The sequence below is a fragment of the Colletotrichum gloeosporioides genome, assembly GCF_011800055.1.
Source record: "Colletotrichum gloeosporioides strain Lc1 chromosome Unknown consensus_32, whole genome shotgun sequence".
Taxonomy (NCBI): Eukaryota; Fungi; Ascomycota; class Sordariomycetes; order Glomerellales; family Glomerellaceae; genus Colletotrichum; species Colletotrichum gloeosporioides.
Window position 1 is genome coordinate 729,200 of NW_025544677.1, and position 20,788 is coordinate 749,987.

Here is a 20,788-nt window from a genome sequence, read left to right on the forward strand (position 1 = left end):
TGGGGTACGTACCTTCTCGCTTAGTGCTGCGGGCTGCGTATCTTTTTTTCCCATCGAGGGCAGGTGGGGCACCCGGTACGTATCCCAAGTATCGTGCTCCCTGCACCTGGCGGACATCCATTTCGGGACGTTTCGAGGTGGATTTTCTGACATCTGGGCTGCTTCTGCTGCCAAAGAATAACGGGAATATTTTATTTTATTTGTTTTTTCTTGTTATTCTTTTGTTTCCGCCGGCTTCTCATTTGCCTGCCCTGTCCACACACCACCTCCAGCACCTGGGCACCATCAGCAGCAGCTCCAGGCCCGTCCCATCTTTTTGTGCCCCTTCCCCTTTGCGTAGGTGCAGAGAAAGAGGTACCTCCTTCCATTGCCTGTTGCTGCTGGATCCTGGTCACCCCGAGCTGCTGGGATCTTTCTTTTTTATTCTCGCAACCCTCCTGCGCCTTGTTCGTCGACCTTACTTCTACCTGCCCTTCCCTTTCCGTCTACTATCGACGACCTCCCTCTCTTCTCTCTGTCCTTCGACATCCGTCTTGTTTAATACTTTCTACCGACGGTCCTTAATACAACCTACCGTGTCGTCTTTAGCTAGACGATTCGTTTAGTATCTAATCACCCACCCAGCATCACCAAGATACCCGCCGCCAGAGAGCGACATCGACAGGGAACGCCCAACGAATATCACCATATCAGCGCCGAGCGGGTGGTTCTTGTACGCCCGCTTTTCAACCGGCACCTTCAACAAGCGCAAGCCGTCCTGATCACAGCTAGCCAACATGGCTTTCGCCGGGATGGCGTCCATTCCAAACTATGACAGCACGGCGCAGACTGCTGGAGTCCCCATCAGCTCGCGCAGTGGCCACCACGAAGAGGAGGACCTTGCTGGTGCAAACCAGAACACCGTCGACACCGCCGCCACCTCTCTCACCGAGGTTGCTGTCTCTGCTTCCGACGTCAAGAAGCCCTCCACCCCCAACGACAGCGACAGGATCTCCGCCGAGGACGATGAGGATTCCGAGATGGAACGCCGCCAGTCGCTGGTCCAGTCCCTTGCCAAGCGCTACTCCCATGCCTCAGCAACAGGCACCGTTGGTGGAAACCCCTTCTTCGCCGACGAGAACTCGCCTCTCAACCCCAACTCAGAAAACTTCCATGGCCGCGCCTGGGCTCGTGCCATGGTCGACCTCGTCCAGTCGCACGGCGCTTCTTTCCGCACGTCCGGTGTTGCTTTCCAAAACCTTAATGTCTACGGTTACGGTCAGGCGACGGATTACCAGAAGGATGTTGGCAACGTGTGGCTGAGCGCCGCTGGCCTTGTGCGCAAGTTCACCGGTGGTGGAAAGACGAGAATCGACATCTTGCGCAACTTCGACGGTCTCGTGCGCAAGGGTGAGATGTTGGTTGTTTTGGGCCCGCCCGGCTCTGGTTGCTCGACGTTCTTGAAGACGATTGCCGGTGAAACAAATGGACTCTACACCGACGACAGCTCCTACTTCAACTACCAGGGTAAGTGGCTGAATCCTCAAAACGGGAGGAACAGGGGTTCGATGTGGCTGGCGGTGTGAGATCTCACCCGCAAGACACGGAAAGCCACCTCGTGTAACAATCAAATAAGCCGGATGGCGCTGACAGCTTACAGGAATGGCCGCCAAGGAGATGCACACGAACCACCGTGGTGAGGCCATCTACACGGCTGAGGTCGACGTCCACTTCCCCCAGCTGTCTGTTGGTGATACTCTGACCTTCGCCGCCCGCGCTCGTCAGCCCCGTCACCTCCCCGAGGGAATTGACAAGAACACATTCGCCAACCACTTGAGGGATGTCGTTATGGCCATGTTCGGCATTTCTCACACCGTCAACACCCGCGTCGGTAACGAGTACATTCGTGGTGTGTCCGGTGGTGAGCGCAAGCGTGTTACCATTGCTGAGGCTGCGCTCTCCGGTGCACCCCTTCAATGCTGGGATAATAGTACCCGTGGTTTGGATTCCGCCAACGCCATCGAATTCTGCAAGACCCTTCGCCTGCAAACCGAGCTCTTTGACAGCACTGCCTGTGTGTCCATCTACCAGGCTCCTCAGAGCGCCTATGACTTGTTCGACAAGGTCGTCGTGTTGTATGAGGGACGCCAAATCTTCTACGGCAAGGCCAACGAGGCTAGGCAGTATTTCATCGACCTTGGCTACGACTGCCCTGCCCGTGCCACTACTCCCGATTTCTTGACGTCCATGACTTCTCCCCAGGAGCGTCACGTTCGCAAGGGCTGGGAAGACCGCGCCCCCCGCACACCTGATGAGTTTGCCGCTTGCTGGAAGAACAGTGCCAACTACAAGGCCCTTCAGGCCGAGATTGAGGAGTACAAGCAGACTCACCCGCTCAACGGTCCCGACGCTGAGGCTTTCCGTGCCTCCAAGAAGGCCCAGCAAGCCAAGGGTCAGCGTGCCAAGTCTCCCTTCACCCTCTCCTACATCCAGCAGATCCAGCTCTGCTTGTGGCGTGGATGGAGACGTCTGATCGGTGACCCCAGTATCACCGTCGGCTCGCTTATCGGAAACGTCGTCATGGGTCTCATCATTGGAAGTGTTTTCTACAACCTGCAACCCGATACCAACAGCTTCTTCCAACGTGGTGCCCTCCTGTTCTTCGCCCTGCTCATGAATGCCTTCTCCAGTGCCCTCGAAGTAGGTTTCCCCCTGTTCCTCATTTTACGTACAACTCTGACATTCGCAGATTCTTACCTTGTACGCCCAACGTCCCATCGTCGAAAAGCACTCCCGCTATGCTCTGTACCACCCTTCGGCCGAGGCTGTTGCATCCATGCTGTGCGACATGCCTTACAAGATCTCGAACACGCTAGTTTTCAACCTGGTTCTCTACTTCATGACGAACTTGCGGCGCGAACCCGGAGCCTTCTTTTTCTTCCTGCTGATCTCGTTCTTCACGGTCTTGACCATGTCCATGATCTTCCGTACGATCGCTTCTTCGTCCCGCACGCTCTCGCAGGCTATGGTTCCCGCCGCCATTCTCATCTTGGACCTCGTCATCTTCACCGGTTTCGTCATCCCCATCGACTACATGCTGGATTGGTGCCGCTGGCTCAACTACCTCGACCCTCTCGCCTACTCTTTCGAGTCGCTCATTGTGAACGAGTTCCATGGCCGCAACTTCACCTGCTCCGAGTCTAGCTTTGTCCCTCGAGCGATTCCTCAAGTCCTCGGCTCCAGCTACACGAACCTTTCGCCGACTGAGCGTGTCTGCAGCGCCATCGGCTCGGTCGCTGGACTTGATGTTGTCAACGGCGACGACTACGTCGGCTCCGGATTCCGGTACGAGTATGGCCACCGCTGGCGCAACTTCGGCATTTTGATCGCCTTCATGCTGTTCTTCCTGATGACCTACATGGTTACGGCAGAGTTAGTCTCTGAGAAGAAGTCGAAGGGCGAGGTTCTTGTTTTCCGTCGTGGACACAAGCCCGCCACCTTCAAGGAGAAGCACTCGGACGACCCCGAAGACATCCGCGTTGGTCCCGTCACCACTGCCGACCGCGCCCGCGTCTCCGAGAAGAACGATGGTCTCATCGAGGAGCAAAAGTCTACGTTCCACTGGAACGATGTTTGCTACGAGGTTCAAATCAAGAAGGAGACGAGACGCATCTTGGACCATGTCGACGGTTGGGTCAAACCTGGTACTCTGACTGCTCTAATGGGTGTGTCTGGTGCTGGTAAGACGACGCTTCTGGATTGTTTGGCCGACCGTACCTCTATGGGTGTCATCACTGGTGAGATGTTGGTCGACGGCTATCACCGTGACACATCCTTCCAGCGCAAGACCGGCTACGTTCAGCAACAGGATCTGCACTTGCAAACCACTACCGTCCGCGAAGCCCTCAACTTCTCCGCCCTCCTCCGCCAACCCGCCCACGTACCTAGACAAGAGAAGCTTGACTACGTTGAGGAGGTTATTAAGCTGTTGGATATGGATGAATACGCCGATGCTGTTGTCGGTGTTCCTGGTGAAGGTCTTAACGTCGAACAGCGTAAGCGTCTGACCATTGGTGTCGAGCTTGTCGCTAAGCCTCCTCTGCTACTCTTTGTCGATGAGCCTACCTCTGGTCTGGACTCACAGACTTCCTGGGCCATTCTCGATCTTTTGGAGAAGCTGACTAAGAGCGGTCAGGCTATTCTTTGCACCATTCACCAGCCTTCTGCCATGCTCTTCCAGCGCTTCGATCGTCTCCTGTTCCTGGCCAAGGGCGGCAAGACTGTCTACTTCGGCGACATTGGCGAGAACTCGAAGGTCATGACCTCGTACTTCGAGCGCAATGGCGGTTTCCCCTGCCCTGCTGACGCTAACCCTGCCGAATGGATGTTGGAGGTTATCGGTGCTGCCCCTGGCTCCCACACCGATGTCGACTGGCACCAGGCTTGGCGCAACAGCGCCGAATACGGCGATGTCAAGAAGGAATTGCAGCGCCTCAAGGATGAGCGCGGTGTCCAGACCCCTGCTACCCAGGACAAGGCCAGCTATCGCGAGTTTGCCGCTCCCTTCTTCGGCCAGCTCAAGGAGGTTACCCACCGTGTCTTCCAGCAGTACTGGAGAACCCCATCTTACATCTATGCCAAGGCCGCTCTTTGCACCTTGGTTGCTGCTTTTATCGGTTTCGTCTTTTTCAAGGCGCCCAACACACAGCAAGGTCTTCAGAACCAAATGTTCGCCATTTTCAACCTGCTTACCGTCTTCGGCCAACTTGTCCAGCAGACCATGCCTCACTTTGTTATCCAACGGTCCTTGTATGAGGTGCGCGAGCGTCCATCCAAGGTCTACGGCTGGAAGGTCTTCATGCTCAGCCAGATCATTGTCGAACTACCATGGAACACCTTGATGGCTGCGATCATGTACTTCTGCTGGTACTACCCCGTCGGTCTCTACAACAACGCTATTCCTGCCGACCAGGTTACGGAGCGTGGTGCGCTGATGTTCCTGTACCTGCTCGTCTTCCTGTTGTTCACCTCGACCTTTACCGACTTCATCATCGCTGGTTTTGAGACTGCGGAAGCCGGAGGCAACATCGCCAACTTGCTCTTCATGCTTTGCCTGATCTTCTGCGGTGTCCTCGCCAACCCCGACTCCATCCCTCGCTTCTGGATCTTCATGTATCGTGTATCGCCTTTCACGTATATCGTGTCAGGCATGTTGTCGACGGCCGTCGCCAACACCGAGGTGGTTTGCGCTGCTAACGAGTACCTGCACTTCAACCCTCCTTCTGCACAGACTTGTGAGCAGTACATGCAAGCCTACATGGGAGTGATGGGTGGTTATCTCAAGGACCCCAACGCCACTACCGACTGCCAGTTCTGCACCATCAAGGACACCAACTACTTCCTTGCTGGCGTCAAGAGCGATTACGCCGACCGCTGGAGGAACTTTGGCATTGCCTGGGTCTACATCATCTTCAACGTCTTTGCCGCGCTCGGCCTGTACTGGCTGGCAAGAGTGCCCAAGAAGGGCGGCCTCTTTGGCAAGAAGAAGACCGAGTAAGATGCCAATTGTGGTCATCTTTCTCACCTAAAAGTTCTTTGCACGAAGGAAACGAACGAAAAAAGCAAATGAAAAAGAAACGTCGAGATACCTTAACGTGGAGGATTACGTATGGGTATGTGTACGAGCGAGCTGTTTAGAGAGGAGAGCTCGGGTGCAAACCTGGATGGAGGGAGGCCTGGGCCACCTAGATCGGCCCCTAAGCCATGGGCCTCGGCAGTCATGTGTCTCATGGTGCATAATGATGAGCACTTCTCGTGTATTTAAATGTCCTCTGGCTCTCAAGTAGAGATGATACATTCCCCTTTCTTATTCACTCTTAATAGATATCCTAGAGATCAATGCCACGTCTCCCGTAATAAAACCTTCCGTGGAAGTGCGTTAATTTCAGCCGGCTTGTGCTCTAAGATAGGTTGGCACCATAATGAGAATTAATAGAGTTGATGTGTCTGTGGGGTTTGACATTAACATCCCTTGACTGTCAGCTTTGCTATAGGTTGAGTACGTCATTGTTCTTTCCGTTATCCTTGTCGTCGTTCTTGTCGTCGTCCTTGTCGTCGTCCTTGGTCCTTCTCATCATGTCATCATTCCTATTCTACTGGTCGCCCTTATTATCCCCTCCTGCCTGAGTACTATAAGTAGCACTTGTGCTGAAAAGATCACCGTTACAGATGGCTGGGCAGCCTGGATGGGTAGACTGCCAGCAAGGTCCGCAACACGTGCTTTTGCGGAGCAGCCCTGAGGACCTTGCGTCAAGAGAAAACTACACACTATCTGCCATTCCCAGCGAAGCCTCGTAAACTCGGCCCTCACATTCTCAACAACACGATGGTATTTGAGTCTCTCGGTGACGGAAGCGATGGAGGACCAAGGTCTTCATCACCAGGAAGTTCGTGTTCCGGGCGAGGCGCAATCACAGATACAAGATACACAGACGATCGACCACGTTGCCTACCAGAACAACATGGAAGACAGACGAAGACTCTTCCAGGACATACAGGAAGTAGACTACCTAAAGGGTACTAACCCTGACAGATACGAAAAGATGTCGAAGGACAGTTTTACGAAAGAGGTCTGGGCTTTGTATTGGGTCGCTCCTTACGACGAAGTCATCCGTGCCCGTGAAAGAATCAGACGGGGGGAAATTAAATCATGGAACATGGATACGTTTCTTCAGAACGCCACAGAGATGCTGCCCATGGTCATGTATCTTGGTAAGGAAACACAAACTATCAATCATGGCCAAGAAGATTGACAAGGCCGCAGTGAAAAACGAGGCATACTATCGTGGCTGTGCACAAGAGAGGACTGAGCTCGTGAATAAACACTTCGGGTATATCAGCAGCCTCCATTTATTATTTGGGGGCAAGAAAGCGTGGGAGTACTCGGAAGCTCCGGCTTCCGCCGGTCTCCGGGGACCACCGCCTGACCCTATCCTGACCGATCTCAGAAGGAGGGCAACTGCCATGATCTTCCTCCTTGAAGCCGCCCAAGCCGGCCATGTGACAGACGATATCTTGGAAGAAGAAGCTGTGAGGGCAGTGACGTCTTCCCAAGAACCTGATGTGATAGAAACGCATTTCCGGGAGCTCAGACGCATTCACGAGTCTCAGTGGCAACAAAAGAAACGCGAAAAAAGAGCGGCCAGGAACAACAGCATCTCCTATCTCGACAACATCCAGGCCAGACAGGACATTTTGAAGCAGATTCAGGAGGCCAATTATCCAGTCACCATGCCGATCGGGAATAATACTATATTTGCAAGAATCGGCAGAGATTTGCTCAGCAAGGAGGCATGGTCCGCGTTCTGGGTTGCTCCAATCGACCAGCTACGCCAGCTGAGCCTGAAGATTAGCAACAAGCAAATCCAACTACGCGAGATCCAGAACGCGCTTGCTGAGACTGCAAGAGATCTACCTGACGCAATAGCTATCAGTAAGCAGAACGAGTTCTATGTTCGAAGAAAGGACTAACAATTCCCGCTGTCGCAGTAATGAAGAACAAATACGGATATGAGACCAATACACCAATGGCAACAACAGAAATGGGCACCGACGACAACGAGGAGGCCCATATCTACCCGCAGAAAAAGATCGAGCACGCGTCAGAGTGTGTAGCGAAGATACAGTGTCTTGATCTTCTGTTTGGAGAACAGAAGATCAAGGAGTATACGACGGCTCTGTGCTCAGACTGCGTGAAAAACCTGGCGAATCTCACCACGCTCGACGAAGGTCTGCGGACCATGTGGGACCAGGGTAAGGTCACGCTGAGGGTCAGATCATTCAACGAGAATAGAGTCAACCTGGCAGTCCATTATCTCAGGGACTCGAAGCTGAGAATCAGATCGAGAGCCCAAGAACGATACAGATGGGAGAATGATTTCACGGTGACGCCTGCGGACGTACTTGACTTCACGGATGCGCACGTAATCCCCACGGCTACACAGTATTATTTTCAGGATGAATTTACGTTCAAAATGCACGCTGAAGATCGAAGACTGCGCTCCGATCCGGTTTTGCTCGATCTCCGTGACAAAATCGCTGTCATGGCGCCTCTCCTGGGCGCAACCGAATACATTGACGACGATCATGGCAATGTCAGTGAGGGAACGAGACAATCGCCGGTCGATGAAGCCGAAGACGATCAAAGTGTTGATGGAGACATATCCGACATGGGTGAGGATCTTTACATGGACGATGACAACTATGAGTATGATTCAGACGAGTGAGGGAGAGGAAGGAGGCTAGAATTCGAGTCGCGACCCCTCCGGCCTCGAAGCCAGCTTAAGATGACTTCCATGTGAATGACCCGACTAATTTGTACTTGCCGGTCGTTCCCCCTTAGCTCCTTCCCTGAAAATATTGCGCCGTGCCTCTTTCCCCAGCGGACTCTGAAAATCTCACCTTGTCTACGCCGCCTGCCCAACTCTGCAAACCCACAGTCTCCCATCTATAAAAACCCCCAATTTTTCAAAACTCAGCCAGCAAATATCTTTCACCGCCACCATTCATCTCTGAGGAAGCACACGGCTCCCACTTCAACTTCATATCAGCTACAAGACACGCTGGCGACGACACTCCTCAATTTCCACCCGGATATCTACCTCTCACTTGCAATTTACGAAGATACCCAACCCAAGCCACAAGAGAACCCGAAAATGCCTCCTCTCAACCTATCGCGCGTTTCTGAGATGATTGAGCGACTTCAGAATACCCTCGAGGAGGAGTCGCAACAAGCTGGCCCTCGGTGGCTGATCAAGACATATGACGACCTCACGCCAGAGGAGAAGAGCATACCCGACGATTGGCTCCCCCGCCTAAATCACTGCAACCGAATTGGCGCCCTCGACTCGCCGGAGAAGAAGGAAGCTGCACGGCAGAAGATCTGGACCCTGGTTTTCGACGGCTGGGATACCGACTCCCCGATCCCCAAGCCCACCAGTCCCGGCGGGAGCAAAGCCACGGATGGCATCGTCAAGATTGGCGTTCTCAACGAAGATGCTCCGAGTTCTCGAAAGCGAAAGGCTGATGGATCCATGGCTCCCGTACCTGCCTGGCGTTCTCGTGGCGCTGATGTGTTCATCAAGGCGAAAGCTCACTGGCGACGACAAGATTTGTGCTTCCCACTCTGCGACTCACGAGGCATAGCATTCGCCTCCAACATCAGCTATAGGAAGCTTCCTGGAAGCAGTCTCGGTCGACTGAAGGGCGAATGCAGTAGCCGCTGGGACTCGATTGAGGTCTATCGCGGACGAAAGGCGAACAACGAACTCGTCGCTTACTGGGCAAGAAATAAGCTCATGGTCTCTCTCAAGAACAACTGGAGAGGCCGCGGAGACCCTGACGCTGTCGGTCTTCCTGGCTCGCGAACCACCGCCACACTCCCAGGCCGGTCCACGATGGAGATTGACCAGATCATTGACCTTGGAAAGTTGACATACATCAAGCTATGCATGGATATCTGGGAGGCAAACCGCGACGCCGCCAGCTTTCACATGGCAATGAAGAACACCTACTCTGGGGTTTTCGAACTGTGTAAGTTTTATCGACCTCGGTTATCGCAAACCTGTCTAACTCATCTGAAAGCCTCTTAGCCATTTGGCCCGAAGACAATGAGCCAACAGAGCGCTCAAGAGAAGCTCCACAGAACATTATCGCGGCTCTCCTCTTTGGCCTAGTTCCGATCTTCATCCTCTCAGTTAATTGGTCCATGGAAATGCCTACGGTTTCTGTCGCTCGTTACGAGAGACAATTTGGTGTGTTCTTTCGGGAAAGGGAATTGGGTTTGTAACTACTCGGAGGGGCGTACTGGAGGGTCAAGGGTCGTTTGTAAACCGCGTTTCTTTTTTTCCTATGCATTTGAATTTGGGATCTCGTTTTTGCAGCTTGGAGTTTTCGTTCTTCTCACTACGGTATATCGTCTTCGGAATTGGAATTTTGCTCTGGTGGGTTTCGAGAAAGGATCAGTCACACTATGCCCCGTTCTTTATTTGACTCTCGCGCAATCAGTTCGTTTCAATAGGAACTCTGCCTCGTATTTTTCTATCGGAAAAATACAGTTCTTTTAAGTCCACTATGGTCGAAATCGCGTGCTTTGATCCTTCATGACGGCTAGGCTGCGTAATTCGTCGAAAGAAACGGGGTTTGAAGCGAGGCTCCTTTGCTTACAGACCACAGGGAGCGAGAGACTCAACGCTGACAAATCTAGTCAAAATTCGGGTAATACTCCAGTCCAAATGAATATACCTGGAGGTTTGCAAGCTGAGTGATCGGGTGCGAGCCCCTTACCATGCGGCGTGGATCTTTGCGCGTCTCAGAGGCACCAACACCACCAACGCGTACAGCCACCGGGCCTTGCATTTGGCCACTCACATGGGCTGTTATGATTGGGCTCCGCACAATAGCAGTCCACATCTAAGCGCCGACATCCTCACATGTTGGCGGCGCATTTATGATCCACGTCTCCCACCAGTCAAGTCATCGAAGTTTTCTTCCATATACATCCCCTTACACGCACAGTCTGACAGATAGCACTCCGGATCGCAGAGGCTGGCCAACACGATGGAGGTAGTTGGGGCCGTATCGAGCTTTATCGCTATCAGCCAAGCATTAGTGGCCGGCCGCCACATCGTCAACGTTCTCCGAGACATCCCGAAAATAGGCAGCGAACTACAATCGCTAGACTTCGAGGTTAGTTGCAAATCACGTTGGACAACGTCGCTATCTAAAAGTGCCACGGAGATTTTGAAAAGAACATTTGTCCTGATTTTCCACTTCCATAGATTCAAAGTCTTGCATCTGCAGTCAAGGCCGCTGAAAAGCAACAATATATCTCCCGCGGACGCCAGGCTGAATCTCTGGATCTCAAACTAGCGAAAGAACGGCTCGAGAAAACTGTCGAAGGCCTCCAGAACTTGCATCGCCGTGTCACGCGAACCGACGAAGATGGTAACGTCAAAGCGAGGAAGACAAGATGCTTATTCTTGCAAAAAGATCTTGCGGACTGTCGAGATAAGATACGTGATGCTAGAGATACCCTGCATCTTGTTCTGATGAACATGAACCTGGAAGAAACTACGTGCGTAGAGCGTCATCCACAAAAGGATGTTCATAAGTGCTGATAACTGGTGGCCAGCCGGATGGCACTTCGTGTTGAGAGCCTCACTATTCAGTCAACAGGCCACATTCCTCGTGCCCATGAATGCTCGAGGAGTGTGGCGCCAACGGTGGGAAACCTCCCCCTGATCACACCTCACACTACCGAATACCAATTTCCACAGCCAGTTCCAGATTCCGATCAAGCTTTACCAGAAAGGGTAGGTCAACTTACATCAGTTACGCGAGAGTTGACCTCCAACGTCCAACCACGGCCCCTTGAGGACGGCATGGTTTTCAAGGCCAAATTGTCAATGGAAAACAAGTGCTCACGTAATTGCTTGTGTCGTTGCCATGCCTCTAAGCAGTCATCTTTTGGCTATGGTGGCTGGGCAGGCAACATACTGGGCTCTTTCTCTGTGACATCGGACAGCAGCGTCTTCTTTCGGAATGCAACCAAATGCACCGAATCAAGTTGTAGGAAGAATCAGAAAGGCTCGATAACGGTCAACTACAAGTTTCCGACCTGGCTTTGGCCCCAAAGCTTCTCACTTCAGAGCTCTATGGGCAGTTTATCTGCACTAAGTGCTTCATTACGTCCAATGAGAATCCTGGCAGATGGTGCAACAATATGGCACATCATTCAAGACCAGTCAAGAGCGGAAGTGCAGCAGTTGATCATAAGGAAAGGCAACATATATCCCGATGATTGTGACTCTAAAGGATTGACACTCCTCGAGGTAAGCGTTTCACGGAATATCAAAGCACTGATGGCATCCAGTGGCTGACACTCGCAAAGTGGGCTATCACTGCTGGAACACCAGACGTGCTAGAATTTCTGGTGAAGTTTTGGGACGGAGAGATTGCAAAGTCACATATCAATAGGTAAGTATTAACTACGAAATGTATCATTTTCCTGGTCAAAATCCATCAACTTATCAACAAGCAGGAAGTGTGCTTTCAACGCGCAAAGTCAACTCACAGGCAGGCCACACATGACGTCTCAAGAATCTCAAGCACAACACAAGCTAGTACAGCTTGGCCGAGACACTGTCCAGGCAGTTCAGACACCGCTACACCAAGCGGCAACCTTGATCAGCAACGAAGAGACAATCCGGGAATCAATCCAAAAGGCCTTTAAACAATACTCATGGGCAATGAGTGAGTGGAACTACGAAGGCCAGACGCCACTACATGTTGGGGCGAGTCATGGCAATATTGTAGCCGTACGAGAGCTTATTCGTCTCGGCTCTAACGTGGACCAATTGAACTTCTTTGGGAGAACCCCTCTTATGGAAGCTATTAATATGGGGCATATATATGTCGCTAGGTGTCTGCTTGGGGCTGGTTGTTCGGTAAACGCTACAGCATCAGATGGATCAACAGCCTTACACTGTGCCGCATGTCCAGAAAAAGAGCCTGAGAAAGATCCTGCTGGCATAATCAGGGTTCTGCTCGATGCAGGCACCTCACCAGCACTTAAAGATGCATCTGGCAATACGGCATTGCACTGCCTAGAGGATTCCAACGTCAGTAGACAAGCCACAAAGGAAAAGATTCAGTTGCTTGTGAAAGCAGGTGCTGGAATCAACGAGCGTAGCGGTGATGGCGACACACCATTATTTCGGGCTATTCGCACTAATCAGCCAGAGGTTGCGAAATATCTCTTGAAGGCAGGCGCCGAAACTGATTCTCCACAGGGACTAGAGGGAAATGTCCTTCACGTCGCTGCTGCATATGGGGAAATTGAAGTCCTTCGCAGCCTGGGTAAAATGTATTTACCTCAAGTCAGAGCAGACATGAAAGATTCTGACGGCGATACTCCCTGGGATCTGTTCATTGGCACTTTGCATCAACCAGAATGGAAACTTGGGTCTGCGCGCAGACCAACCTCAGAAGAGAAGGAAGCTTTCGTGTGTTTGTACACACAGATCAGAAATCGCAACTTACAACATGACGTCGCCAGACTAGAGTGGGCACGACAATATTTTGTAGAAGAAGACCCGCGAGGCGCCTCTTCGGCGATAGCACAAATAATAAAGGAGAATGAGGAATGGAAAGAATGGAAGGCTGTTCAAACATACCAAGCAGTCAGGGTCCAAGTTCGGGAAAGAATGTGGGAGGCGGCAATTGAATCGGTGGACGAAAACGTCGATATTCTGAAAGATCAGATCTCCAAATCCCCTTGGGACCGGTGGTCTCACTACGATATCTTAGCAACGATGGATTCAGATGAGTTCTCAAACTAGGTTGATGGTACAGTTAGTCGACATTCTGAAAAAAGCATCAAGATCCGCGAACAAGTTCATCTTTGACCGGTCATCACTACAGAGCTGCAAAGCCATGCCTACTTCGTGTGAACGTCATGCCTGCTGCGGGTTGGAGCTGACTGGTAAGGGGGGGCTGAAAAATGCCGGAGGCTCCCTAAGTCGAGCATATTCACCTGAGCAGAGTGAGGAACCTAGGAAGCTGTGCTGATGGAAGTTCAAGATTTGTTGAACAGCGGGATTCGCGTCCCTCCAAATCACAGCCCAGACCTTGAGCTATTGAGTCCGCCGGACTTTTCGCTCACTGTCAGCCCATTATCAGGGCTGATCAGTGACGTTCACTTGTGGACGTTTTAAAAGCTATCCCCTTGGTATGGAGCTACCCACGAACAGCCTTTTGGGTAAGTTTGGCTGGCAGCAGAACGTTTTCTTTGTTGCAGCACGACCGGAGGGTCCGTTGACCCGAGAGTCAAAAAGGGTAAGACCTCGAATCTACTTTCAAGAGAGCTTGTGTCGAGTCAAAGAATGTGTTCTCGAACGCTACGCCATTCATCCATGTTTTCATCTCCTTCGGATCTACCAGTCTAAAATTGCCTTAAATATTCGGCAACGTGATTGTATACCGCCCAAGACGAGACAGCAGCGTACCAAAATTACCATTTCAACTCTGCCTTTCATCAAAGCGCAAATCTCACTCGACAGCCTGTTACAAAACGCTTGAACATTTGAAACGGATCCAATGCCGAATACAAAAAGCTACCGTTATGAGAATCTTGTCGAGCTTGTCAAGGATGTCAACAGGTTCCAGATTAAAGGCACAGAATGGAAGTTTTGTCTCAAAGATCCCACGAACCCGACCTCTCCTTGGAAGGCATTCGGAATTGTTCTTGAAGAGAATGTCAAGTGGCTGAAAAAGGCAAACAGTAAATGGCTCGACTTCGACTGGTTGTCAAAACAGATCCGGTTGATCAACCCACCCATCGACCCAAAAACGGGAATAATTCAGCTTAATTATGCCTGGAAGGAAATAGTAGACAAGCTTGACGAGATTCCAGGCGACAACTTACCTCAGTGGGTGAAGAAGGACACAAAATGGCTGTATAACGATCAGGAATCATGGCCTCTGATCGAGGAACATGAAAATTTCAGAAAGCTTTTCAGTGAAGGGATTTGGTGCGACCTTGTCCCGATATTCGGCATCCTTACGACCGGCGCACATCTCAACGTCTACAAGATCACCAAAGAAAAGGGCTTTCAGGTGTGGGTGTCTCAGCGCCCTGACACGCAACCAAACTTCCCCGGACTACTCGATCAAGCTGCAGCCGGTGGTTTTACACCGAGCCACAAAACGATCCTTGAGTGCATCGAGAGGGAGAAGAAACAAGAATCAAAGGGATATCCACGTAACTGGCGTGAGTTAATGCGCCAGAGCCCAGACATACCCACCATTCAATTCTTCGACGTGCGCGATGAGAGATGGGAAAAAGGCTACGCTGGCCTGCCTCAGCCTGGCATCAGAAAAGCATACGATCTAAGGGTTAACGACGAGGAAATTAACGGGAAGGAAGGCCAAACTATCAAATTGATGAGTATCGACGAAATCAGAGAAAGCTTGCTGCATGGGCGATGGAAACCGAGTTCCGCGCTAGTTATGATCGACTTCATGATCCGCCATGGGCTCATCGAAAATGAGATCGAAAAGGCGGAAATTCCGAGGCTATTAAAGCTCGACCTTGAAAGGCGATTCGGCTTCGACATCGCCGTCACTGAGCTTTCTGATTATGTGCAATTTCCTCTACATGGCAACAAGTAGACTCCATTCTCCGCAAGCCCATATCGAGGCTTGCTTTTATGTGTGGAAGTCGGTTGCGCCAGTGCTCTACGTTGTTCAGATTCCATTTTCACACTGCTACTGTATAGATGTAGACGAGACGTCAAGCCAACTTCAATAGTCATTCAGCTCCGTGGCGTTCGAAGGTTTCTTCAGTACAGGCCTCTTGCATATTACACTGAAGAACTAGAGTAACATGGGCAATTGCGTGGATGAAGCCTTTGCCATGCCCAAATCATCCAGTCCCAAGAAATGCTCAATATCCAACTGCTACATAAGGAGATTGCATGACATCAATATTAGCCAACCCGTCGTGGAGAACATTAAAACCTCTTTTTCATCGCGTAGCCCACAACTACACCTGACTTCTAGCCTTCCTCTCCTTCTCAGACGAGGTATTCTGTTCCAATAACAGGGTATCAATTCTCGCCATGACGCCATCAAGAACGGAGCGGACCAAGCCATCAGGAGCCATGCCTGCCTCAGTGCACGCATTGATAACCGTATCACCGCCAGCCATACCAGCAACATTGAAGACTATACCATGATATCCAACAGCCCCGTGAGGAGAGGCGGTAGAAAACTGAACGTCCTCGATCCTCACGGCCGGCTCCTCTCCACCAGCCGATACCGTAGTGGCCTTGAGTGCACCTAAGTTTGAGACTGAAAAGCTGTTCTGCATGACCACATTCATTGAAGGCAGAGACTTGTTGACAAACTCCTCGAGTGTCGGGCCCATGGTGTTTCCGCTCAGCCAAGACTTGCAAAGCTTAGAATTGGTGCCACCCTTGCGGAACTTTTGCATGCGCTTGCCGTAATCGCGAACAAGTTTCCAGGTTTCCTTTGTGTCAAGGTACGCCCTAGACTGCTGAATGCCATCGCCTGAGAACATGGTGGGGAGAACCTTTCGGTACTTTCCGAGACGCTCTTTCTCTGGGACGCTGGCAGCCAAGTTGAGCATCTTGCCCTGCCCAGCTGCCAGATCCTCAAAGTCACAGACTGGTCGCATATCGACTGCGTACCGTGTGAATCCAACCTTTGCCTTGCGATAGTGGTCCGCTGCCAAAGTGCCAGTGACCAAGACCATAAGCAAAGGAGTGAAAGTTGTCCCGTGGCTTCGGCAGGCAGCCAAAATAGATTCCATCTTTTGAGCGGGGATGCGATAGTTGTAGACCTGTGTGGAGGTTCGATCTTGAGGCAAAGGGTTGCCCAAGGAATCTTTGAGAAACTTCCTGGGCGGGGCAAAGTCCGTAAAGAAGAGGGCTTTGGAGTAGAAGTACCGGAGGAAGGCAAAGCTTAGGAAGCTGTAGATAACACCAAGCGCGGATGGCTTCTTCCGGATAGTGTTCTTGACTCTCTCGTTTAGTCTCATTCTTTCAGGGTTCAAGTGAACCTCCCGTGGAGCTTGTTGTCTCATTCCTGAGACGGCTGCGGCATTGAGCGACGCAAGAAATTCGCGGTGGAAGGTCATGCCGAACGAGCCGTCGCAGACGAGATGGTGGAAGAGGAAGACGACGTCGCGACGTCCGAGGATAAGCACTTTCCACCATGGCTGACCGGGTCTAACTTCTCCATCGGCCCAGAGCCATTCGCTGTGGAGCTTCTCGAAGAGATCTGAACCGAGGGGTGGGACGTTGTGGTCGATGAATTCAACGCAGCTGTCGAGGTTGATCGTATTCAATGAGGCCAAAGAAAGGAAGTGCTTTCCATCTTCGTTCATTTCTTTGACGCCAACCAGACCAAGCTCTGGGCACTTAGTGACGACGGCATGAAGGGCTGCAAAAACTGTCTCATCTGACAGGTCGAGATTTTGACCGGTCTTCGCTGAGGCGTACCGAGCCGCGACCAGGACGTTTGCTTGAATTCCAAGGCGATGGTAGACATAGAACATGCGATCCACTTGAGCTGTTAAGGAATTAGTATTTGCTCGTCGTTTTGCGGACACTAGGCTTACTGGTCTTGCGGACGATTGTGTACGGGCTGGGTTGTACCGCGGCATCTTGCCCCTCTTTAGCAGTGAGGGTTGTGGTGGCCATTTTCCTGTGGAGCTTGCGCGTAACTAAAGCAGAGCTTCGAAGTTCTGGGACGTGTAAACTTCTGAGAAAGCTCCAGGCTTCCTGACAGATCTCCGAAGACTTTTCCGGTTTTGCCAACAAGAGCCTAGAACGAGACTCCATCCAGGGCTCAATGCTGTATTTGAGCTTCAGTATCCCAGGGGCCGGTCCTTCACAACCCGCATGGACGGGGTCACAAGGAAACATTGCCAAGTGATCCAAGCTCCATACCTTTTTCGTCGGTGTTGCACCGCGCTCAGATCTTCATCCCATCACGAGCATAGCTCCCAGACGACCTCCAGTTGAACTATGAGCTTGAATCAACTTTGAAACCAATCAGCAGACTGGAAAATTTCATTTCTGTCTGCCAATGAACCACTCATCGTTCACGAGAGTGCCACCCCGGATTTTTAAGGTCTTCACTTGCATGAAGACTCAAACTGCGTCCTCGGTCAAACACAAATGGTCTCTGGAACTCGTCTGAATTCAGGAAACAGCAGCACGTCTCCAGTCAGCATTGAAGGAATATCAGGTGCAGAAATCTGACCAAGATGTATTCCGTGACCTTCGAGAGGCGCGACGTTGGATCCGCGATCAAAATGAAGCTGTGGTGCTCACTCTTGGCAGCATGAGCTCAGACATCTGAGCAGCACGCCCTGTTGCATCTCTGAGGATCAATCAAAACATCATCTGTATGCGGGGTAGCTGTCACATGTAAGGGTAAGATGCTTTCAAACCACACGAAACTTGTATTCTGATGTCTGGATAAACCCCTGGCCTCACATCAGGATGGGCTCAACTGAAAGGCGGTTCATCTGGTGTCTCCCTCCCATGCCTCAGTTGGGAATCTCATCGATGCTCGAGATGGTGACCTCCTTAACCCCATTCAATTCACGGCGTAATTTGCTACTGGCGGCATAGACTACATATGTCAGTACTCACAGCCGCAGCAAGACGTTTGGATAGGAAACATACCAACGCGCCTGAGCCTATTCGGACTCCCCAGCGGCTGCAAGCTCTTCAGTCCGTGCCAGGGATCAACCCGCATGTAATCCTCCCAGAACCGCTTCCTTTCAAAGTCAAAACTATTTTGACATGGAATGACAAGCTTGGCGACCGTCTGCCATGGGTACCTTTCCTCGTCCCACGCCTGACCCGCGTACTCAACGGGCTGCTCCTCCTGATTCTCCAGCAGTTGGACCTGGAACATGTACTCAGCCTCATGGTTGGCGTGGAAGTTCTGCAACCATTTCTGTAAGATGTCTTCGTCGTGTTCTGGTTTGACCGTCTCTTCGTACAACCTTCTCTGCGTGTCGCTCGATGGCACCAGGGAGTATTTCATCACGTAGTCTCCAAACCGGTAAGCTGTTTGCGAATACTGCCTCGTTGATTCGAGGTGAGAATTCCGAAGCTTGTCTCGGGCCGTTTGGAGCTCTGCATCCTGCCGAGCATTGAGATGTTTGTACAATTCTTTCTTGTCATCGCCATACTTCAGGCGCAACTGAAAAATCTCCTTCGTGGTCTTAGCATCGGCAAGCTCAATGGCAGGCGCACTGTTGAACTCGATGTCTTGCGTGGGACATTCTTTGCCTGCATCGAACATGTCACCCTCGACATTGAAGAGCTTCATTGCAAAGCCACGTGGCTGTGGGATGCGATCCTGGTAGATTTTTCAGCTGATGCTGGTATTTGAATCAAGGCTGAAGACTTACGTCAAGACCTGGGTCTCCTGGCTCTGAGCTGTATCGGCAAGCAACAGGGTACTCGCCCCCTTGTCGAAACAACTCAGTCTGCCTCAGATGTTTTGGCAGATCATTCTGAACGATAAACTTGCCCTTGACAATGCCTTGCGTTCTCGCGTGAGTCGCACCATAACCATGACGAGTCTTGTTCCAGGTCCTGCGTTGTTGCTCATTGATCAGCTTGGCCACTGTTTCAATGTCTTCGTCTTCATTCGGCGGGACCTTCTCGACACCATCTGCGTCCCATTTCACGTATTTTCGGCTGGCAAGGTCGTTGGAAGGTGCCATCTCGCTTTTCGTTCTTTCACTTTTGCACAATCTACGCGAACTTACTGAGGCTGTGACCAGCGGAAGAATTTATTGTATCCTTTTTGCTTCATACAGCGCATACCTATTTGCAATACGCATAGTAGAATTTCATCTCATGCCGTCATCATTACAATCACCACCAAATAGCACATGAAGACGTTTTGAGCCAAATACGCGCTATGATTCATTGGCGAACGCTAACAGTTGTGGCGTCGGAACCATCAACTGAGATAGGGCCGACCCCGCAAAGGAAGTCAAGGCTTGTTGGAATATTCCGCAAAGACCACGTTGGAATCGACAAGTTCTGTAAAGCTCTTCAGGAATCAGAGCTACGTAAGCGCTGCAACAAACATTCAGAGAATGCCCAGCATTACGACTGATTTGAGCTGAGCCTTGGCTGCGAGACCTCGGTTTTCCAGAAATGTTCTAGCTTCGGCGGGAGACGAGCTTACTTGCTTGCCCTGCTGATCCTTTCAGGCATCACGGGATAGCTGACGGCTTCACAGCCAATAGACTAATGCCCCGCCAAACTTCCGCGAACCCGCGTATCAATGAACCGACTAGGAAGGAAACACAGCCGGAGACAGCGCGGCCAATCGGCCCCACATATAGTCGGAGAGGCCGACTGTTGGTACCAGTTCAGCTCCACAGCTCTGGGCGACAGTTCCCTTCGCCTGGGGTCCTCCAGACCTCCGGGTACCATGCGCTCGCTGATCTTGGCTCGGGCTGCTGATGCGACCGACCGGTTCAGTGGCAGTGACAGGCCACTGGTCAGTGGTTCGTCCGAACGTTTGGGGATCACCGGGACATTGGCTAGCCGTTGCGCCATGAAACATCAGCTATGTAGCTGGCATGTGGTCGCTTGCGTCGAACTATGTCCAACGAAAACGGCTTCTACAGCAAGAGACCTTGTAAAGACTCATAGGTGAAGAATGTTAACAAGATGATGCCAACCAGCGAAGACACAAGGGGAGAGTTCCTGGATTTGCGGCCTCGGACGCGAGAAGCCGAAAGCGAGTGGCTTTGCAGGTCGCGTCATTTGGGTGGCTAAGACTGCTAAGTTCCCCATCGAATCAGCTAAGCGACCGTGGCTGGCACACACCAAAGTCTCCAGGCATGGGCTGGGCAAGGCACCCCGCGCAGTCACTGCGCCACCTGCAAGTGCAAGTGACGAAGCAATAGAGCAATGAGGGGCAGCGGAAACGGGGCACTGCTCTCAGCGGAGGGTGAGAAGCATTCTCCCGTTCTGCATGCATTCTGGCCCCTCCTTGGCAATCTCCGCGAGCTCCGTTTCTACGCTAGCTCCTGTTGAATCCCGCCTCACGTTTGGCGCCTTTTAAAGCTCAGCTGTTTCCCCTCTGCTGACTTCGGAGACATTATCATTATCATCAAGCATTCGACTATTCAGCCGTTTCGATCCATATCGACATTCGACCACAAATCATCTAAAAATTC

At 51.6% G+C, this 20,788-nt stretch overlaps 6 protein-coding genes across 6 annotated transcripts; 4 read left to right on the forward strand and 2 right to left on the reverse strand.

Moving 5' to 3' along the window:
* Positions 1-776: 776 nt before the first annotated feature.
* On the forward strand, positions 777-5,536 carry GCG54_00007265 (ZEB2-regulated ABC transporter 1; the record flags this gene model as incomplete). The annotated part of the gene is made up of 3 exons (XM_045407249.1): positions 777-1,506; positions 1,640-2,679; positions 2,729-5,536. The coding sequence occupies 3 exons, from the start codon at positions 777-779 to the stop codon at positions 5,534-5,536; spliced, it is 4,578 nt and encodes a 1,525-aa protein (XP_045266170.1).
* Positions 5,537-6,395: 859 nt separating this feature from the next.
* Positions 6,396-8,264, forward strand: GCG54_00007266 (uncharacterized protein; the record flags this gene model as incomplete). The annotated part of the gene is made up of 3 exons (XM_045407250.1): positions 6,396-6,750; positions 6,803-7,471; positions 7,528-8,264. The coding sequence occupies 3 exons, from the start codon at positions 6,396-6,398 to the stop codon at positions 8,262-8,264; spliced, it is 1,761 nt and encodes a 586-aa protein (XP_045266171.1).
* A 2,332-nt stretch (positions 8,265-10,596) lies between these two features.
* On the forward strand, positions 10,597-11,156 carry GCG54_00007267 (uncharacterized protein; the record flags this gene model as incomplete). The annotated part of the gene is made up of 2 exons (XM_045407251.1): positions 10,597-10,725; positions 10,818-11,156. The coding sequence occupies 2 exons, from the start codon at positions 10,597-10,599 to the stop codon at positions 11,154-11,156; spliced, it is 468 nt and encodes a 155-aa protein (XP_045266172.1).
* A 2,980-nt stretch (positions 11,157-14,136) lies between these two features.
* On the forward strand, positions 14,137-15,210 carry GCG54_00007268 (uncharacterized protein; the record flags this gene model as incomplete). Its single annotated transcript, XM_045407252.1, has 1 exon — positions 14,137-15,210. The coding sequence occupies one exon, from the start codon at positions 14,137-14,139 to the stop codon at positions 15,208-15,210; it is 1,074 nt and encodes a 357-aa protein (XP_045266173.1).
* A 373-nt stretch (positions 15,211-15,583) lies between these two features.
* On the reverse strand, positions 15,584-17,264 carry GCG54_00007269 (uncharacterized protein; the record flags this gene model as incomplete). Its single annotated transcript, XM_045407253.1, has 2 exons — positions 15,584-17,133; positions 17,183-17,264. 2 exons carry the CDS (start codon positions 17,262-17,264, stop codon positions 15,584-15,586), a joined length of 1,632 nt encoding a protein of 543 aa, XP_045266174.1.
* Positions 17,265-18,118: 854 nt separating this feature from the next.
* Positions 18,119-19,312, reverse strand: GCG54_00007270 (uncharacterized protein; the record flags this gene model as incomplete). Its single annotated transcript, XM_045407254.1, has 3 exons — positions 18,119-18,204; positions 18,258-18,942; positions 18,995-19,312. 3 exons carry the CDS (start codon positions 19,310-19,312, stop codon positions 18,119-18,121), a joined length of 1,089 nt encoding a protein of 362 aa, XP_045266175.1.
* Between the last annotated feature and the right edge of the window lie 1,476 nt (positions 19,313-20,788).